We start from the raw sequence: 21,222 nt of genomic DNA, 5'->3' as shown, positions 1-21,222 counted from the left end.
CCTGTAGTAGGCTTTGAGGTAGGAAGGAGAATGACTGGAGAAAGGCTGTATGACTAGAGTGTGGAGAGTGAGGGGATGGAAAAGGCAGGGAGTAGATTGTGCGGAGCTTGATAGGCCAGTTCAAGGAGGATGGTCATCGTTCTAGGAGAAATTGAGCGTCACTGTCTCCTGACGGTTTTTAAAAAATTCTTTATAGTCTTACACTGTTTTCTTTAATCTGAATCTAACTTTTTTGATGGCAGGGACATTCTTTGTCTTTGTCAACGTACTACCCCAACCTAGAATAGTTCCTGATGTACAGGAAGAATTCAGGAAATATTGGCTGAATAATTATGATGAATGGGCAGAAAGATAATGATAGAGGAGGGATGGACAAACAAGAAAGATGAAAGGGTAGAGGGAAGGTTAGATGGCATAAAGGAAAGACTGAAGGATATAGAGAGAAGTGAGGAAGGGAGGGAGAAAGGGAAGCGGGAAGGGGAGCAGGAGGGAAGTAACAAAGGAGTGAGTGGACTTTAAATAGAAAGCCAGATTTTTGGTTTAAAAATTCTCTTTGGCTATAAGGGTGCAAAAGTGTATGGTAGGAGCTAATTTATGAACACTTTTTAGTAGTCTAATTAAGAGATGGTGATAGATAGCATGGATTGGGGAGATGCTGATGAGATGCAAAAAGTGGAGGAATTAATTAGGAAGTAAAATTGACAGGACTTAATTAGGGATTAGATATGGAAGATGGGGACTAGATAGAGGAAGCCTAGGTTTCTGTGAGCTAACAAATAAAACCCAGATGGCCCTTTAGTTTGCAGAGAATTACAGTACATCAATTCTCTCTCTTGCTTTCCTCCTTCCTTCCCCTTTCCCTCTCTTTCTGTCTTTCTCAATTTTTCTGTTTCTCTCTTTTTCTGACTCTGTTTTTCTTTCTCTGTGTCTCCCAAGTATGCACTTCTAAAGGATTTTCAAATCCTCCTTCCCTTCTACGTAAGAAATACCCAGAAGTTTATTGATTTAACCTTGAGTGGAGTTTTGTGTGGAGACCTCTGATGGCCATAGAACATTCTTGTGTTATTTTTCCATCTTTGCCTCTATCTGGCTTTATGATTTAGGGAAAATCTCTTAACCTCCCCGTGTCTCAATTTCATTCTCCATGAAAAGGGGATATCTGTCCTATTGACTTGCAGGGTTTTTCTAGAGTATAAAATGAATTACAAGTGTGAACTGCTGTTATGTTAATGATAAAGCCAATTTTATATTAAACAAATTATTGCATATGTTTTGTTTATTCTGTTGTTGTTTTGCAAATAAATACATAATTTTCTGGCCACTTAACATTTTAAGATGCCTGTATTTTTCCCAACCTAAATGGTAAAAATAAGTGCAATGAGTAGTCTGTTACGACTTGATAGGCTTCTTCTTGAATACTGTGAGTGCCTCAGAGCAAGTTTCTTTTAAATGATCCTGGATAGATTCCATTTTTTCATTTACAAAAATAAGGCGTTCACTAAATATTCTCCAAGGTCATTTTTATATAACTATTCTAACTTTTGGGGGGAAAGGGTAACTAGAAAGGAACTAATGCAAAGTAAGTGTTGTAACTGCCTTAAATACTTATTTATAATGAGGCAAGTTATAAACAAACAGATACCATATAATGTTCTGTGTGTTAAATGAATATAATTGAGTTCTATTTTATCCACAGAGTCTCTCTTCCAGCTCCTTTTGGAAATCACTGTTCGAAGTACTGGAATGAATGACAGCACAGGACAGTCTCTGACAGCACTTTCCTGTGCTTGTCTCTTTAGTCTGGTGGCTTCTTGGGGAGAAACAGGAAGGACACTTCAGGCCATCTCTGCTATCCTCACCAACAATGGCAGCCATGCTTGCCAAGCTATTCAGGTATTTCATATCTCTAGCTGCTTAGAAATTGATAGGATGCCAAGTTGCAATTTCACCTCAGTTTCTGTCAAAGCAGTGTCTGCTTTTTCTCACTCAGTATAATGGTTTGATCTGTTCAAGGTTGATATATAAATAATCTAAGCTATTTGAGCTAAGCTACATGTGTTTAACTCTGTGACATTAAAGGTAATAAAGTGAAATTTGGCAAAAGCTTAAATCTTGAACCTGGTCTTTGTGTCAGCACTACAGCCTCTTTTTTCATTGCATTGTCTTGCTCTCTGCCTTCCCCCACCTCCCATCTTGCCCTGAATTTTCAAGTATGGAATTCCTTCATAGTTTCTAAATATCTTTTCTGTATTGAAAGAAAAGGATATATCATTTTTACTGTATTTTTGATTGGTTGATTATAGTTTTTTGTGAATTGATTTGTTTCTGAACTGCTTCAGCTTCACGTATAGCATTTTGAACTTTCAATATGCAGTTGTGGAATAAGCTCCTCATCCTTGTTAGTAGTGGGAAATATAACCCTATTTATAGGCAAACTTGATTTAATTCTTTTGGACTGTTCTGGAAATTGAGTAAGAAGTTACAGTTTTAAGTCTCTGTTATGTGCTTTTCTCTGGCTCCTTGGATGACCTCCAGAACACATGGAAGGGATGCCTCAATCCCGTTATTAGCGGGCCAAAGATAGCAAAAGGGGTAAATGGGCTCTTTTCTGTGACTTACTCAGTGATTTTGAACTTCCCTTGTCAAATACGAGCAGTCTCCTTACTCTAGGTTTCTATTCTTATTCTTTTCCCTCTTTTTGTCCTGCCTGAAGTCCTCTTTTCCCTTTTTATGGTCCTTACTTACTTTGAAGTCCCTCTAATTCAGTGATTTCCGAATTGTTCTGCAGCTGTGCTTTGAGGGTTCAGCAAAATTTTAGTTTAAATATATGCTTAAAATATACAAATACTTTCAAAATTCTAATAGAATACACACAAACATTCAAATATCAATGCCAAATTTTAAAAATATAATGACCATAAACACATGTACCTATTAGAATCCAGTGATTTATTTTTATGTAGATTTATTCCAGAGGCTATGACATGAGATCTAAACAGTGAGTTGAGACTAGCCAGTGCAGAGGGAGGAGGTGTTGGTATTGGTGGTGTAGAGAGAGAATGTTCTTGGTATCCATGTGCTAAAGCATGAAAATAAGAGTAAGAGTAGAATACTGAAGGCTGGAAGAAGTTTAGTGTAGTTGTAGTATAGCGAGCTGTCAGATGGCAGAGACAGGACCTGAACGCTTATCTGTCTGACTGCAATATTATGTTCAAGCACTAGGCTGCACAAAACTACTTGATCCCCTGAACCAACAGCCGAGGTTCTCTGTAGACCTGCCCCATCGCTACATACCCAACTCCAGGCCAAACGCCATATTAAAACCTGTTATCTTAACATGGCATATAGTGTTCTTCATGATTTGGCCCCATTCCACCTACCTACTTCATTTCACAAAACTCTCTTGGCCAGGCTATGACTGGGGGGAGAAAAGTCTGAAAATGTATAGCTGTAACATCTCAAGTTATTTTGGGATCCAGATGCATATTACTTATCTTGTTCCAAAAAGCTTAAGCTGAGAGTTTAAAGTAAGGTAGGGCTGGTAGTAGTACTGTAAGGTGCCTCATTGAAGGAGACTAAAATCCGTTCTGGAGGGATGAACCTCCTACTTAAGAGGCCTCCCACAAACACAACTCTGCTGTATCTGAACTCACAAACAAAAAGCACATAGAAAAAAGGCACCGTCATTGAGAGTTCGGAGAAAGAAATATAGTGGAATCAATCTTGCCAAGTCTATATATATTGAAATTATTTGATATAGAGTATAAAATATATGTGTATATATATTCAATATAGTTAAAGTATTATTATTAAGTATCAAAAGTATTATTAAGGAATAAGGATATAAAAAGTAATCAGATCAGAAAATGAACCAAATAGAACTGGAAATGAAAAACCAAATACTTATAATTAGAAACTTAAAGGATGAGTTAACCAGTAGATAATACAGTTGAAGATAGAAGCAGTGAACTGAAAGATAAAGAGGAAGAAATTATTCAGAATGCAGCACAGAGAGACAAAATATGAAAAATAAGAAACATGGATAGAGAATGAGAAAGTCTAAAGTATCAGTACAACCTGAGTTCCACAAGGCAGTAGTAGATTTGTGGAGAGGCAGTATTTGAAATAATGGCTAAGGGCCTCCCTGGTGGCGCAGTGGTTGAGAGTCCGCCTGCCGATGCAGGGGATGCGGGTTCGTGCCCCGGTCTGGGAGGATCCCACATGCCGCGGAGCGGCTGGGCCCGTGAGCCATGGCCGCTGGGCCTGCGCGTCCGGAGCCTGTGCTGCGCAACGGGAGAGGCCACAACAGTGAGAGGCCCGCATACTGCAAAAAAAAAAAAAAAAAAAAAAGAAATAATGGCTAAGATTTTCCGGAATTGGTAAATGACTTGGAATCCTCAGTTTAAGGAAGTCTGGTTTATCAGAATAAATTCTCTAGGTCCTGCCACAGTGTTGGTGAGAGAAAATCAATAGGATAGCAAAAGGGGTATATCTGAGACTTCTGATTGTAGCACTGGGTTTTCTTAAAACTTTAATACCCTGTTAGAAAGCATGAGAGAAACAGAGCCATGTTGAAGACACTTTAGTTCCTGCTCTCCCCTCCATCCCTGCAGTTTACACTAAGATTATAATAAAGGATTTTTTTAAAGTATAAACTTTTAAGAATGGGACACATTTTTAGAAGATAAATATTGGGGAGAGCTTAAACTTAAGCTTCTCAAGAGGCTAGTGCCCATAGAAAGTAAGTTGATTTTCACATAGAACTATAGATAGGATTTAGAATTGGAAGTAATAAATACCTGGAAAGTGGTGGTGAGGGGAAGAGCTAAAAATTGATTGGAAGTCTGTGTAATGAAAGCTCGAGAACCCCAGAGCCCTTCCTCTACGCTTCCCAGCCAGTCAGCTGTCCTTCTCTCATACCCCTAAGAGTTAGGTTTGCTGTCTAAAGAAATTGAGCCAGAGAGGCCAGGGGAAACCAGGCACAGTTGAGAGTGGAATTGAGGAGCCAGGCTGAAGATGGAGATTAAGTGAAAGTCTCCTTATTGATGATGAAATTTCTTAATCCTCACTGAGTTCCCAGTACACTGGGAGTGAGGCTTATAGCTTCTAGGAAAAAGACTGGCAGATGCTTCTTTGGAGAAAAAGTGAGAAAAGACATATAGATGCGGACATTTGGCGGGGGTGGGGGGGTGTATGGGAGATCCTCCAGTGAAACTGCTAAACTTAGTGTGATCATTTTGAGGTGAGCTCACTATCTTTCACACCCTATCCATTCACAGCAGCTTCCTATCAGTTTTTTAGTCGCTTACTCTTTAAAAATAAGTGTACAGCCAAGTATCACTAGACTAACATGAAAGACAGAATCCCCCAAATCAGTAAAAATAGTAATAATAATAATAATAAAAGAAACTTTGATGAAAAGAGTATAGGGAACAGAAAAGCTCTAAGAAAACTGTAATTAGTATTTTGAAGAGGGATGAGAAAATGATTATTTACATTAAACAGCAGTATTTTTTTAAAAACTCAGAAGAGTTTTTACAAGTTAAAAAAAAATAAGATAGCAGCATGAAAATCAGTAGAAGGGTTAGAACTTCAGATTAAAGAGGTCCCCAGACAATAGAAAAAAGAGAGAGAAAGAAAGAAAATAGGTGACATAAAGTAAAATTAGAGCATCCTTCCAGAAAATCCAATATCTAATAGGTATTCAAGCAGAGAGGAGGAAATTACCTAAGATTTATAAGGAAAATTCCCATCCGCCAAAGATACTCATTTTCAGATTGACAGAACACACCCTCAGTGCCCAACACAATGAACGGCAAAAGACTCACACCAGGTATAACTTTGCAAAATCATAACACACAATAAAGGGAAAATAAATGTTCCAGAGTGCAAGGACAGGTTATGTACCAAAGATTAGGCAGAATGCCATTGGACTGCTCAAAAGCAACATTGGCATAGAAAATAACAAACAGTGTCTTCAAAGTTCTGAGGGAAAATGATGTCGCTATATCTAGCTCAACTGTCAGTCATGTTTGGGGGAAGATAAAGATGCTTTTGAACATGCAAGGCATGGAACATTTTTAACCTCTGTGCCTGCCCTTGTCCTTAGTCTAGAGTGGAGCAGGGCCTCTTGAGGGATGTTGCCAAGGGGAAAAAGTAGAAATGATTGTTTGACTCTATTGAGAGGAGTATGAGGAACACTTAGGGGTAGGTATAGAAAAAACTTAGCAAATGCAAAAATAGGGCAATTGTTGACTCGATGAAGAAAAAGAAAAATTATATAAGGGAAATGTAGTATGTAATACAGTTGGCTCAGTTCTGAACCATGATCACACAGACATAGTGAAATGACCTCTGACTACTGGTTTAACCAGAAATTATTGTACAGCTCAATTCTGAGGATTTGGGAAGAGAGGAGGAGCATCATCTTTCATAATAGACCCAATAGAAAGTATCTGAAACAAAACCAAAAAAAATTGAAAGTGAAGCTTTGACATATTATATAAGGATATTGATTCTAGATAAAATAGTTTTAAGTTTAACGTAGTTGCTTCTAGGGAGAGAATTTGTAGTATCCAACCATATATATAAATAAAGTTTTATAAAAGTAAGAGTTCCATATTTTGATTGGGTCAGAGGCCTTAGAACTCGAGGGGGAAGAGAACACATCTGTGAACAGTGGGTTAGTTATCCCTCTGAAATCTCTACCCTTTAGAACAGTACTGTCCAATAGTAATATAATGTAACCCACATATGCAATTTAAGTGTTTCTATTAGCCACATTAAAAAGATAGATGAGGTTAATTTTAATAATGGATTCTTCTCAATATATCCAGAAAATAATTTCAACATGTAATCAATATAAAATTATTAAGAAAATTTATATTCTTGTTTTTAATACTATGTTTTCAAAATCCAGTGTGTATTTTATATTTCAAGCACATCTCAAGTCACACTAACCCCATTTCAGGAGCTCAGTAGTCACATGTGGCTAGTGGCTGCCGTATTGGACAGTGCAGCTGGAGAACTGGGGCTAGTACAGTGCCCTAGGGTCTTGACCTGCAGTCAGATGTGTGGCAGCCATCCTTGGGCAGTGAAAGAGAGGCAAAAAATGAGGAGCAGGGAGTTTTCTCTGGTGGCCGAGTATTGGTCCCATGCTGGTAACTTTTGAGGACTCATTTACAACAAACAATAGATACTTGATAAATATTGGTTAAATGAATGCTGAATGAATACACAATTCATACAATTAAATTTTTGTATCATGGAAAATTGTTGATGTTAATAGGTATTAGGCGTAATAAAGAAGCAAACTAGAAGAGAAATACTGGAAATTTTGTTTCATCTGTAGAAGCAGCCGTATTTCTCTTACGCTTAATTTTGCACTTCATTATCTTGAAGTATATTAATGGATATACATATCATACCAAAGATATCATTTTGGCTTGAGTGCACTCTAATACAAAAAATATATGTCAGTATTCATACTTTTTACTAATCTAGTATGTTTTATTTTATGAAACTTAAGATCATAGGTAGTACTGGTTGCCTGGTGTTTTGGAGAAAGATGCATATTTCAGTGTTTTTGGTCACAAATACAAATTAATATTCTTTGGATTTACATTTTTATTTTGTCTTGCTTGAGAATTGTTTCTTATAGATTTTCTAGTTGGTACTTTTTGCTGACAAGCTAAACATGATCATTCTGAATAATTTTTTTCTTATAAATGATGATATATTAACAAAGTATCTTTATCTTGTCTGTTTTGTGTTTGAGACATTTAAAAATGTCTTTCTGTGTTTTTCTTCTCTTGACTAGGTGCCAATGATACTAAATTCACTACAGAGAAGTGTACAGGCAGTGTTGGTGGGAAAAATTCAAATTCAGGACTGGTTTAGCAATGGCATTAAGAAAGCAGCTTTAATGCACAAGTGGCCATTAAAAGAAATATCTGTTGATGAAGATGATCAATGTCTACTTCAGAATGATGGATTTTTTCTTTATCTGTTATGCAAAGACGGATTATACAAAATAGGCTCTGGATACAGTGGAACAGTTAGGGTAGGTGATTCCTTACAGCTCTTAATCATAGTGGAAGTTATGTCTAATACTGAATTGTGTTCTATTTGCTTCTTGCTTTATTTTTAGAGTACCATCTAATTTTGATGTAATCTTATTTCTTTGAAAATCAAAATGGAACATACATATTAAATGTCATTCATCCATTTATGTTATTTTCACTGATTATTAATTATGAAATTGTTGATAGAACTAACTTTTGTTGTTTCACAGGGCCATATATATAATTCTACATCTCGCATCAGAAACAGAAAAGAAAAAAAGTCTTGGTTAGGGTATGCTCAGGTAGGAGAATATCCACAATAAACCAAACTTTTCTCTCTTATTTTTTAAAATATGTGGTCCATATTTGTTTAATCAGTAAATAATATCACTTCCATTGAAACAGATAGAGCATATTTTTTAATAACATGACTGTAACAATGGTATGATGTAGTATAAAGAACACCGACTTAGAATTCATGAGAGATTTACTTTTAGGTCTGGCCCTGCTTCTTACTAGCTGTGTGTCTGTGGACAACTCAGCTAATTTATTTGATCCTGTGTGATTTAGCTGTAAAATGGGAATAAGTATGTCTTCTGTTGGAGTTCTTGTTTAAGAGAGCCTCTAGCTAAGAATCAAAAACCACCTTTATCATTTGCAAATCTGAATTAGGAATGTAACTGTGACCCAAAGCCAAATTAGAGCTTTTTACCACAAGTCCTTTCATTCTAAGTCTAGATCAGTACTCTCCGGGGAACAGTGTGTGGCCTGCCCAGTAGATAGCTGCCTGCATGGAGGATCATGCAGAGTAACACCAGTGAGAGAAAAGAGCTAGGCCCATATTGCTCTCTTAATGCTGTGATCTCATCACCTGACTGACTTGGCCAAATGGGTGTCAGCAGTTGGATGCATGAAGCAAACGCATGATGAAGCAACTGAATGACGGTCAGAGGGCCAGCAGTGTTTACTTCTATACTGTCCTTCCTGAGAAGTGAAGCCCAAGTTTCCTTGTGGAAGAATATAGAATAAAGATGTCCCTGCACTCCTGTCTTGCCTAGCTCAAAGTTTGTTGTCAGCATCAGATGAAAAAAGATATTTGAAAGCATTCTGAAAATTAAAAAAATTATTGTTGCATGAAAAGTAATCTTACTCAACTTTCGGGGAGATTTTGAAATTAAATTTTAAATATCAAATAAATTACTCAGGAATTGTCTGTTAAAACATAACCTGGTTTAAAATATCAAATTTTTATTTGCCACTGCTGTATTTTATCTAACAAATAATAACATGAGAAATACATTTACAGAAATACGTTCAATGACATATCATTCTATCTAAAACCACTACTGATTTTTAAATATTAACCTAAATATTTGTGAAGGAAACAGCAGTCATTTCTATTATTTACTTGGCAAGTGATGTGATAATTTTGACCAAAATAACCAAAATGTTTTTACTGTGTTGTGTGGTGTATCTAATATGTGTATCTGAGAATTAATAGGTTAAATTGCTACTCAGTGGTGTATAATACCTCCTCTTATTAAAGTATCAATATACTCAGGTTCTTCTGTTTTAAGTCTTTAGTGTATTTTAGACATCAATATTGATGTATTATTGTACCTCAAAAAACTGTAATATAGACCTCTATGGCTACTTTTTCTACTAACTGGTTAATGAAAAAATATTTTAACATATAACATAGCAAAATTTTTTGTTGTTATCAGGGTTATTTATTGTATAGAGATATGAATAACCACAGCATGACAGCCATAAGAATAAGCCCTGAAACACTGGAACAGGATGGTACTGTAATGTTACCAGGTATGTTACTCAACTAGTCATCTGTTTTCTTCACAGGTGATTTTAAGAGATGTGCATGTTAGGCCACTGAGACATATAAAGAATGGTTAGCAAGGAATAGTGCTTGCTTACAAATGGGTTAAAGAAATCTTGACAGGCAAAACATTTTATAGTCTATATAAAATTAATGCATCCGAGAAAAACATACCATAAATATAGTATGAAGTGTTTTTTGTTTTCAAATTCTTGCCCAAATTCTGTAGCCTGACCCGCCCACCCTTACCCCACCATGACTGCTTCAACTCCTCAATTAGTGGGGAGATGTTGCTTTGTTGCTCTTAATAAATCCACGACTCTGGCTCTCAAATAACCTTGATGTAAAGAACCTTCTGTTTATTTTGACTTTACCAACAGTGTACTTTGGGTTTTCCTCTTTATTTTAAAGGGTTTTCAGAGACAGATTTTAGGGTGGGTCAGGAATTTTTAAAATTCTATCATTTATACTTTTTAATAATACTCTGGTAAGCCACTTTGGACAGAATTCATTTTGCTTTAATTTTGAGGTTATACGTATGTATTTATCCTTCAGATCACTGTGCTGTCTAAGTTCTTAGGCAGTGAATCTTAAATTTTATGGAACACCGGGCAAATGCATAGTATATTCTCCATTGTAAGGTATTTGAATTTGCTTATATCTTCAATACATTCTAAAGGAGCTTGTTTATACTAAAATCTTGAATGTTTAATGTGTCTACCAACAATTTCATGGTAAGCATCAATATTACTTCAAGGCACGTTGCCATCTGAAAATGACTGAGAACTTCTGAAGAACACATTGAAAAGGATAATTGCTTCCTGGCTGCTTGTTAATTTTTAAGATATTTTTATAACTTCATCAAACATTTATTTGAATATTACTATGTCTACATATATCCAAATTAGTGTACCTGACGCCATGTTAAGGTAAATGTCACATTTCATGTGTGTTTCATAAATAAAGCTACTTTGGAAAACAGATAACTTATTAAAGCCATTTTGTAAATAACCATTTTCAGCTATGTCTACAGGGTTTTATTTGTTTGTTTATTTGTTTGTTTTTTAATCGTCACAAGTCCAGGCCATGTCTCTGGTCCTAATGATGATGCTGATGATTGTGATAATAACAATAATAATAATAAAAATATTTTGAAATAATAACATGTACCCCCATATATATACATATATTAAAAGTAATCATATTTATTGTACAACTATTGTATAAGCAAAACAAAATAAAAATTAATTGTAACCCCACTTGCCATCTATAAACACTACCAACGTATCAGTGAATATCCTTCCTGTCTTTTTCCTGTGTATATTATGTACATACTTGTACAAAAGTGATTGTATGCTACATATTGCTTTTTTAAGCTACCCCTTTCACTTAATATTCTGAATATATTTCCAGGCCATTAACTAGTCTTCTGTAACATCATTTTAATGTTATAAAATATATTCCATTGATTAATATTTGAAATGGAGGTCCCATCTAATTTTTTGCAATGTATAATAAATTTTACTGCAATGAGCATCCCTATCGCTCTGTCTTTGTGCGAGTCATTTTAGGATGTCTTGGAAGAAGAAATTGTTAATCCCCCCGTGACCCCCTGCCCAACAGATGAATACTAATATAAAGGGTTTACTTCTGAAAAACCCTGATCATTCAACAGAGATTGTGACTGAGAAAGACCATTTGAAAATGGTCTGCTTACAGCCCTTTTATTTATTCCCTCATGGTAAAAAATGACTTGTTAATGTTTCAGTTTAAATCCCTCTACTTCATTTAACATATGAAATGCACCTTTTTAACAATACAAATGTGGCTTTCTGTGTTTCACAAATATGTACCATATTCATGGTGAAGAAGGAACCAAACTGGGGGAGATAGTCCCATGTTGTGTATCTTGATATTTTCCCGAAGATGCTGTCTTATAACGTCACATGAAGGATACAGAAAGGATGAAGAGAAAAATCTTTTTGAAGTCATGCAGCAGGAAGACTTGCCTTCAAGCCTGAAGAAGCCCGTTGTCATTTTTCCCTTTCTTTGACCTGGGAGGCAGTTTCTTTAATAGTCCTTTTTTCCCTAGCTAGGGGCAACTCTGCTCTGTAGCTTTCCCATCAAGAAGGAGCAGAAGTGAACTGTCAGGTTTATAGATGGTAATGAATACCACGTTTACAATTGACAGAAATCTGGTAATTCCTTGAGCTTCATGTTCCAACTTGTCTTATAGACGAGTTTATAAATAAGTTATTTTCAACCCAGCACTGATGAGCTGAAAACATACTTTTTTTCCCCCTGTTGTCATTTAGCCTCGATATGTTGGCATACCTTTTATATTGTATCCCTGTGTCATTTACTCTTCGTGTCTGGTGACAGGTTGCCTCAGATCATGAGGGTTTTTGCCACTCCTCTTGCGCCGCTTCACTCCTCACCCCTGCATTTATCTGAAATTATAATGAGTTTTTCTTCTTTGCTTTTTAGTTTAAAATCTTACAGCTTAGAGCTTGAGAAGCATCTTTCTTGCGCCTCTTTGTATTCTGTACAGTGGACTAGGAACTCTTTCTTTCGATTTCTCCTCTCTTTGATTACCAAGTCTCTTGGGCTACCAGTGGGCCTTGTCTCCCAGTTTCTATTTCCAGTTTGTGATCACTGAATTCTCTATTTGGTAAGGGCCTGCCTGTGTTTTGCATATTTATAATAAGGAAGTATGCTAGTATGAAGCTCCTGGGCAAAGATATAGAGTAATTCAGCTTATTTGGGTGGGCTCCATTCCTGCATTCCAAAACCAGAATTTTATATTTTGCTGATTCAGGTGCAAATAGAAATGAAATATTATTTTTTGGTATTGTAATTAATGGAGAGATTCATCCTAGTTCTCTGCAGTTATTTTGGGAAATGTGTGTGCTTTTAGACTTGCTTGCTAGACATTTGTTTTTCCAAAAGGATACAGTTTATACTTAGATACTGAGTTGCTTGTAGTTTCATGTTATTTAGTAGCAATCACTAACACACGTCCCACTGGTCCTTCTGTAATACTGGTATCCCTTGTTGCAGTTGCCCTTGTGCATTATTTTGATCAAAGTATATAGTGCACTGTTCCACAGAGATATATACAGTATTGATGAAATATGGCATTTCAGCCAAAATATGTGAAAACTTTCAGACAAAAAGAAACACATAACCATAGATTTGTTCTATGAAGGGTGAACATTTAAAAAGTGTATAGCATGCTAAATGCTAAAAATACTGGGAATAAGCGTTAAACCTAAGTGGAAACTGTACAGCCAGTTCTATATTATAAAGCAAGGGATATCTGTAGTTGGACACCATAGACCTCAAATGCAGAAGCTTTAGGTCTATCTGTATTTTTCTGTGACACTAATGACTGTGATGTATGTCTGAAGGTAGAGTGTTGCCTACCTCGCATGTGATTGTATTGAATTGATTATAACCACATTATAGTTTGCTCATTGTGGTGCATGTTTATTATCAGACTATATCTAATGCTAGTTCATTTTGAAATTAGGTGGGCTCTCAGGTCCTTGATTATGGAAGATTTATAAATGTAAGCACAAAATGTAATGCATATTATTAGTTGAATTGTTTAGTTTCTGCTAATTTGTAACTCTTTATTAAAAAGCACAGTCTCCCTTTAAATTACCTTTATTGTGTGGAGAACTCTCATTCTGACTTCAACAGAGGAGTAAAGTCATTTTGTGAGGTGTTTATTTATATTGTAATGTAATTGCTGTTTCTTCCTCTTGCACAGATTGCCACACTGAAGGTCAAAATATTTTATTCACTGATGGAGAATATATTAATCAGATAGCTGCTTCCAGAGATGTAAGTATTCTGAGCCATGAGAAGCTGATATAAATGGAATCTTTTTCTTGTAAATTATTTGATTTTTATTAGATGGAAAGTAGAGCCTTAGAAGATTAATTCATGTAACAAAATACTGTGGATGTTTTATTTCTCTTAGGATGGCTTTGTTGTCAGAATATTTGCCACAAGCACTGAGCCTGTGCTACAACAAGAATTACAACTTAAGCTGGCCAGAAAATGCTTGCATGCCTGTGGTATCTCACTATTTGATCTGGAAAAGGACTTGCATATTATAAGTAAGATGGTCAAAAAAACCTTTCTCCCACATTTTAATTTTCAGATTCTTTATTCTTTAGAAAACTAACATTGTGTTTTCAACATTGTAGCTTATATTAGGTAGCTATTTTGCTGTCTGTTACTATGAAGCACACTTAATGAATTAATATGTACAAATAACTAGGAGTAACTTGAAGCCTTTGATTTTTATTTGAACAGGCTTTCAGGATAGTCATAGAATGGTCCCGTGGATTGTGAAAATGGTAATTGGCCTAACGTTTGATTTAAGAATCTTTCATTTGGATACAGAAATGCAGACGTCCACAGAATATTTCTTGGACTTAGTATACTTACTCTTGCAGTGTCATAGTAGTAGTTAGGATTACTAGTTTCCATGAGGGTCTCAATTTTGGTTTGCCATACTGTTCCTGGTTTAATAATTCCATTTATTAACTTGTGGGATGCCTTGCAAGACTTAACTTTTTTGACTGTTATCTTATTAAATTTATTAAACTTCATTAGTGATTTACTTTGCATTTGTGTAGTATTTTTGTTTTTCCATAGAAAAATATTGTATTGAACTCATAGTTTTTAGATTTCAAAATCCCATAAACTCATTAGTAGTTTGTATAATTGGACAAACTCATAAAATGTGCCATATATGATTATTTACTTATAGTTTCACAATTTGAAAATGTGCATAAGGGTTTTGTGTGTATGTGCACACATATGTATTCAAATTCATGGAGTAGCTACATGAAATGTTCTTCTATAGGAAAAAGCTTGGGACAGGGAATCTGAAATACCTTAATTCAAATATCTGAATGGCATTGTTCAAGCCCAGACACTTCATGTCAGGACTTACTTCACCATGCTTTATATATTTGCTCATTTGTAAGCCAAGCAGTATAGTTGTGAGGATCAAATAGGAAAAGGCTCATGCATTCTATAATGCCTGATAGCTAATCGATGCCCAATAAAAATTAGTTCATTCATTAATTCAAGAAATGTGGCTGACATTGATTTAAACAATTTTTTTAACATTAAAAAAATAATTTGGCACTAATTTGAAACAAATTAAGAAGCTTATGGTAACTTTATCTTTCCTTGGAGTAGTGTGGCTACTGTTAATATTTTTTTTAATTGAGGCATATGACATACCCTGTCATCCTTGTTTTTGAGTGATATTAATTGAATTGACTTTTTCGTCACTCAAACTAACACAAGTTGTGATAGAAATTATTCATATTAAAAATGTAACGGTATTTATTAAGTCTTGTATTATCAGGTACTGGATTTGATGAGGAGTCAGCAATTCTTGGTGCAGGACGAGAGTTTGCACTAATGAAAACAGCAAATGGAAAGGTAAATTATTCCTTTAGGATTAAAAATTACATTATCTGTTTTAAGAGATAGTTGGTATAATCAGTTGATTAGCTTACATAGTTCACTTGTTTAAACATAATCATATTTTAAAGTTTGATTAAAATTTTTTATATAGTAAAATTTTATTCATGTTGAAATAATATGAAAGAAAATTGTGACATTTGGGTATAAAACTTCATAAGCTTTATAAAATTTAACCTTTTTACAGATATTTACTTTAATTATGGAGCTCTTTGTGTAATTGTTTGAGCTGGGGTGAATTCACATTTGGGTTTATTTTGAATAGGTTATCCCTTGCCAACTTTTGTAAATGTGCAGACACATATAGACTACAAGCTGGGGAAAGTAGGAGCATGTACAATTAAGTTATAGATTGTAGAGATCTATTTATAGAGATGGAAGATGTTTTTCTTATCTGGTGGGTGCGAGGATAAGGTAATTAAAAGAATGCTGAAAATTAAAGTTATGAGGCATATACAGTATATTTGTATGTAAGCCTTTTTTCACTGGGAAAAATAAATTGACAGTTTTATGAATTTCCTTCTGTTGTATGTTTGGAGTATATTTATGGCATATATTTATTCATACCTATTCAGGATACTTATGAAAGATGATAAGTATCCTGAGTAGATATGAAAAAACTATTGTGAACTGTATATTTGTGGAAAAATATGCCTATTTCTCTCCTGCTCAGCTCTCAGAAGTTGAATAGTAGTAAAGAAAGAGTTTGAGTTCTTGTTATTTTTATTTTCAATAAAGTATGGAGGTTTTTTTCTCTCATGTGAAACCTGGTGCACTACTTCAAAAGGCACTATAATTCCTTTTTTTTTTTTTAATGTGTTAAGATATATTACACTGGCAAATACCAGAGTCTCGGAATCAAACAAGGGGGTCCTTCAGCAGGAAAATGGGTTGAGCTACCAATTACGAAATCCCCAAAGATTGTGCACTTCTCAGTTGGACATGATGGCTCTCATGCCCTGTTAGTTGCAGAAGATGGAAGCATATTCTTTACAGGATCTGCTAGTAAAGGAGAAGATGGAGAGTCAAGTGAGTTGACTATTCAGTAAAAATACTGTGGAATTTACTAACATAAGATATATCAATTTCAACAGCACTAACCTTCCCAAGTTAATAGAAGATTTTATATTGAGGAATATTCAGTTAATGGTTGTGTACTGTTCATTAAAGAACTATGATTGCTGATTTCATACTATAGTTCGTATTCATGAATTTTTATATGGCTTATGCATTGCATACATGGCTATTTATCTGTTTTGTCAGTTGGTGTTATTTTAAAAAATTTATTCCAATATATTATTTTAGAAAGAATATTTTGGAAGTAATACATTGGAAATTTTGCAAAGAGTATATATTTCACAATAAGGTAAACCTTATGTAAATTGTATAATGGTGTCAGTTATGAAATACTGTTCTTGGTGTTATTTCATTGTGATAAGATTCCTAAGCAATGAAAAATTAAACGATTTTTATCATTTATCTCTTAGCTTTCCTATGCTTCTGTTCAGTTTTCCTCAAAGGGTCATTTTTCTGTTTTTGTAACTTCTCTTGTACATTATACATTGTAGTAGTTGGGGTAGCATCTTATGAAGATTAGGTTTAAAGTCAACATCTAATGTAGAAATCATGTGTAAATTAATGTTATCCTGAAAAAAATCCCTTCAAATAGCCATGAAGTGTATTACCATACCTCAGAAACTTCAGCCCAGCCAGTTTTTCCTTCTAGCGTTTGGAGGACATCATTCTTCCTTTGCTTAAGCACCAGATAACTTAGTTGTTGTATATAAGTATATAGATCATGTTATAAGAAAAGATACAGTGGTATTTTAATCCCAGAATTGTACCCAACACAGCAATATGTTTTTAATCAGAAAGGCATGCAGAAACTGGGATTGAGTAAGGGAGCAAAAGATTGGTATTTCCCATCTTTTGCTCAATTCAGGGATTTAGTTTTTGAGAGCAGAGGCTGCTTAAATCATCTACGTTTAAATTTGTTTGCTCTCCCTCCATATGCATATTTCCTTTCAATCTCTGACTAGGTGTAGCTGCTTAATAAATATGTGTTGAATGAATGAGGAACTGATTTTACTTTCCAGTATCTATTGGAGGAATACATGTGTGATAGAGTTTGAGAGTAAAGGGATTAAAAAAATTATATATATATTTATTATATATATATATAACTTTATTTATATTATATATAAATATAATATATATATATGATAATGGAATGGTATTGATAATATAAGTGCTAATCTAGAGATTGGGCTCCTCAGAAATTTGGTAGAAAATTGGTGTTTCTCATTGGGAATTTCAGTGTACTACAAAGAAGAGGATCTGACAGCAATAGCCTAATAGACATTTAACGAGATGAGGCTTTCAGATTGACTCATTTAATTGACATGTTGGGAAGCCCAGGCCTTTGTGAAAATAAATAAAGTGTATGATAAATGAAGATGATATGTTTTTCCTTGGGCTTTATATACAAATTATTATTTTCATTTGTACATAGATGCCTTAAATAAATTTTTTTTTTTTAAGCTAAGAGCAGACGGCAATCAAAACCTTATAAACCTAAAAAGATAATTAAGATGGAGGGAAAGATTGTGGTGTATACAGCCTGCAATAATGGAAGTAGTTCTGTTATTTCTAAAGATGGAGAGCTATACATGTTTGGAAAAGATGCCATTTACTCTGATAGTTCAAGTAAGTTAACCTTAAACACCGTTTCACTTTTAATGCACAGAAAGTCCTATACTAGACTTTATGTATTAAAAAGATATATCTAGAAAATTAACATTTGTAGCATGCTTTCTCTACATTTTTCACATTTCTTTCTAAGTACAGTGTTTTGCTCTTCCTTCCTGCCTTATTGCTGGGAACAGTGTCACTAGTTTCCTGCAGAGCTAATCATGGGGCTTGACTAGTGCAGCTCTACCTTAGCTGTTACTTTCTCTGGAAAGCTCTCCCTGGACTCAGTTAGATGCTCATGTGACATGTTCCTGGTGGTACCCTGGGGACATGATTTTCATAACTTAGCGAATTTATAACTGATGGATTATTTATCTCCTCCTATTGTTAGGTAGTTAGAGAAAGGCTATCTCTCTCTTATTTACTATTATATCCCCAGTGCCCAGCGCAGTGTCTGGTGCATAGTCGGGCCTCAGGAATTACTTGTTAAGTGACTGAGTGACTGATAACTACAAGTAGTGGATATGAGGGATAGAACTAGCCAGATAAAGGTTTTATATTTATAAACTGTAATCTCAAAAACTTGTCATATTTGGTTGTTATATTTTCTTTCTAGCATTTAGAAATGAGTATAATGATTGTGGCCACCCACTTGGAAGGATTTTATATGAAGTAAATATGTAAAGCCTATAAATTTCTCTGTAAAAAGGAAATCAGAATTAACGAAGTTTCTGATTAGAGGCTTAGGTGATTGTCTCATGTGGGGGAAATGACATATATCAAACGTTTATAACTATCCATTATTAATTTGAACTGTGCTCAGGTGACTTATGAGATGGTTTAATGTGGTAATATCTAGAGTCTCAATTGGCCTCAACTGTCAGAGTGAATCAGAATTTGGAGGTGGACTCATGTATAGTTTAAAAATAATATTCAATGTAACTATTGCTTGCTAAAATCCTCTTGGCTAAGGCTTATGGAAACTTGTGCATTTATTCAGCATATAGTTATTGAGAACTAACAATATGTCAGGGATTGGTGGACCAGACAGACATGGTCCCTTTCCCTTTGAGGCTCTGAGAGACAGTTGGACATTACAGAACTTAAATGTTAGACATCTGTGGTCTAATGGTTATGGATATAGACTCAGACCCTGGCATGGCCACTTTTTATTTGGCTAACTAGCTTAAATTACGTAACTCTTCAGAGCTTTTCTTAACTTTTCATTTTTTTTCCACCTGTAAAAGGGAGCTAATGATAATACCTGCTTCCTATGGTTCTTATAAGGTTATAGGAGATAATGCTTATGAAATGCTTAGAACAGAGCCTGGCACATGTAAGGGCTCAAGACATGTCAGCTAATACTGTTAATAATAGTAAATACTATTTCTGTATATACATATCTTTTTCAAGTATGCTAAATACTAACAATGGGAGTTTTTGAGGTATGCTTAACCAAAAGACTTAAGTTAGTATAGGGTGAAAGGGAAGGTCACCTTAAGGAAGTGGTGTCTGAACTAATAATATAGAATAGTTTTGCCAAAGTGTGGTATGAGAATTATATTATTTGTGATTTAAATAAAACAAATACTTCAACTTTTAAAAAATGTTTATATTTTAGTGTATGTTATAAGTACTCAACAGTCTTTGATTTTTACTGTTATTACTACTGAATAAGGTTAAAATGCTTTAGTCAAATTTAAAATTGACGCAAAAAATGTTAAGATAATATGAGCGGCACTTGGATATGGCAACTATAATGAGTGCAATATGTGAATAAGTGAAATTTAGGAACTACCTGTACGTTGGATTGTGGAAGAAAGCATTGTAGGTTAAGAATGATCGAAAAATACTGCTTTGGAATATCTCGCAGGTTTCTACAAAAACAATGTTATTTCAGAATACTCTGGTGAGTATTTTACTCTGTTTTGCTGAGACAGGTCAAAGCAAGTAAAGTACATGATTCAAAGGTTCCTTTGTTCTTGGGTCAAGAAAGTTTGAAATCTAGTGACCCTTCTGAGAATTGTCGACAGGTGCTGCCACTTAGAGCAAGCGTTCAGGAGAAGCAGGCTTGAGCTAATGCCAGAGTAAAGATTTGTCCCAAGTCTAGATGATAACATGTTAAGATTTTGAAGCTTCATTACAAAATTATAAAATTAATTTACTGATACCCTGCCCATCTTTTGGCTACTATTTCCCATTTTGGTGGGTTATTTTATCCCAGAAATGAAAAGTTCTGCGTTGAAGTGGTCCTTTTACGTTACTGATGATTTACTAGGCCCAGAAAGGCTTTTTTGTTGTTTCTTACCAAGTTTGTATCTTTCCTGTAGGTTTGGTAACAGATTTGAAGGGCCATTTTGTAACTCAGGTAGCTATGGGCAAAGCTCATACTTGTGTTTTAATGAAGAATGGAGAAGTTTGGACATTTGGTGTGAATAATAAAGGACAATGTGGACGAGACACTGGTGCCATGAACCAAGGTGGGAAAGGTAGGTGTTTAATGTGTGGATATTAAATTTTGTGTTGTTTTCTTCAATAGTTTTTCAGAACACCATGGTGAAGAATCTTACTCTTTAAAAAGCAAGTGGCTTTTTGATTTCATACTTAAAATTATGAAAACTACTAAATTTCTTGTTTATTTGTCAGTCTATCACTCACTGGAATAATCACTATACTTTAGACTTCTAATTTTTGAGCAAATAAGGTTGCTTACTTGTATTTTTTTCTTAATTTTATATGAAATGAAATAGCACTTCTTTGATTTACCATCTTTAGTGGTTGAATTATCCCAGAAAAGTGCATTTTTGAAACTCTTTGTTATTCAGTCCTTTCATACCCCATGTTTTAGTTATAACAATTTTTGGCAGCAGTCTATCTGCAAATATTATCTTCCTGTTTAACAGCATGTACTACCTGTAATTTAGTCAGTTCTTGACAACTAAGAGTGATCTGTAAGAATACTTGACCCTTTATCAAGAGTGAAATTGTAGATGCACCTTATATACTGTATCCTTTGCCCCAACACTCAGGCTGTTGAAGAAGGATGAGAGGGGTTAATCCTTTGCCATGTTTGTGGTGGGGTTTTTGTTTGTTTGTTTTCTGGTTATAGTTGTGTCTACC

The 21,222-nt window shown here is 34.8% G+C and overlaps 1 protein-coding gene across 12 annotated transcripts in view; it reads left to right on the top strand.

Moving 5' to 3' along the window:
* Positions 1–21,222, top strand: part of MYCBP2 (MYC binding protein 2) — a 265,407-nt gene that overhangs the window by 44,359 nt on the left and 199,826 nt on the right. For 10 of the 12 annotated variants that reach the window (XM_082601988.1, XM_082601978.1, XM_082601987.1 and 7 more), the window contains exons 5-14: positions 1,697–1,893; positions 7,820–8,062; positions 8,294–8,365; positions 9,788–9,884; positions 13,673–13,746; positions 13,886–14,024; positions 15,293–15,369; positions 16,236–16,440; positions 17,953–18,117; positions 20,433–20,591. In XM_082601988.1, coding sequence (XP_082458114.1) covers positions 1,697–1,893; positions 7,820–8,062; positions 8,294–8,365; positions 9,788–9,884; positions 13,673–13,746; positions 13,886–14,024; positions 15,293–15,369; positions 16,236–16,440; positions 17,953–18,117; positions 20,433–20,591 — 1,428 coding nt within the window. The remainder of the gene's footprint in view (positions 1–1,696; positions 1,894–7,819; positions 8,063–8,293; positions 8,366–9,787; positions 9,885–13,672; positions 13,747–13,885; positions 14,025–15,292; positions 15,370–16,235; positions 16,441–17,952; positions 18,118–20,432; positions 20,592–21,222) is intronic. The other 2 variants (XM_082601982.1, XM_082601985.1) reach the window with 2 other exon arrangements.

The sequence above is a fragment of the Mesoplodon mirus genome (assembly GCF_964341445.2).
Source record: "Mesoplodon mirus genome assembly, chromosome: 17".
In the NCBI taxonomy this organism is placed as follows: domain Eukaryota; kingdom Metazoa; phylum Chordata; class Mammalia; order Artiodactyla; family Ziphiidae; genus Mesoplodon; species Mesoplodon mirus.
This window is presented reverse-complemented; position numbering and strand designations above follow the sequence as displayed.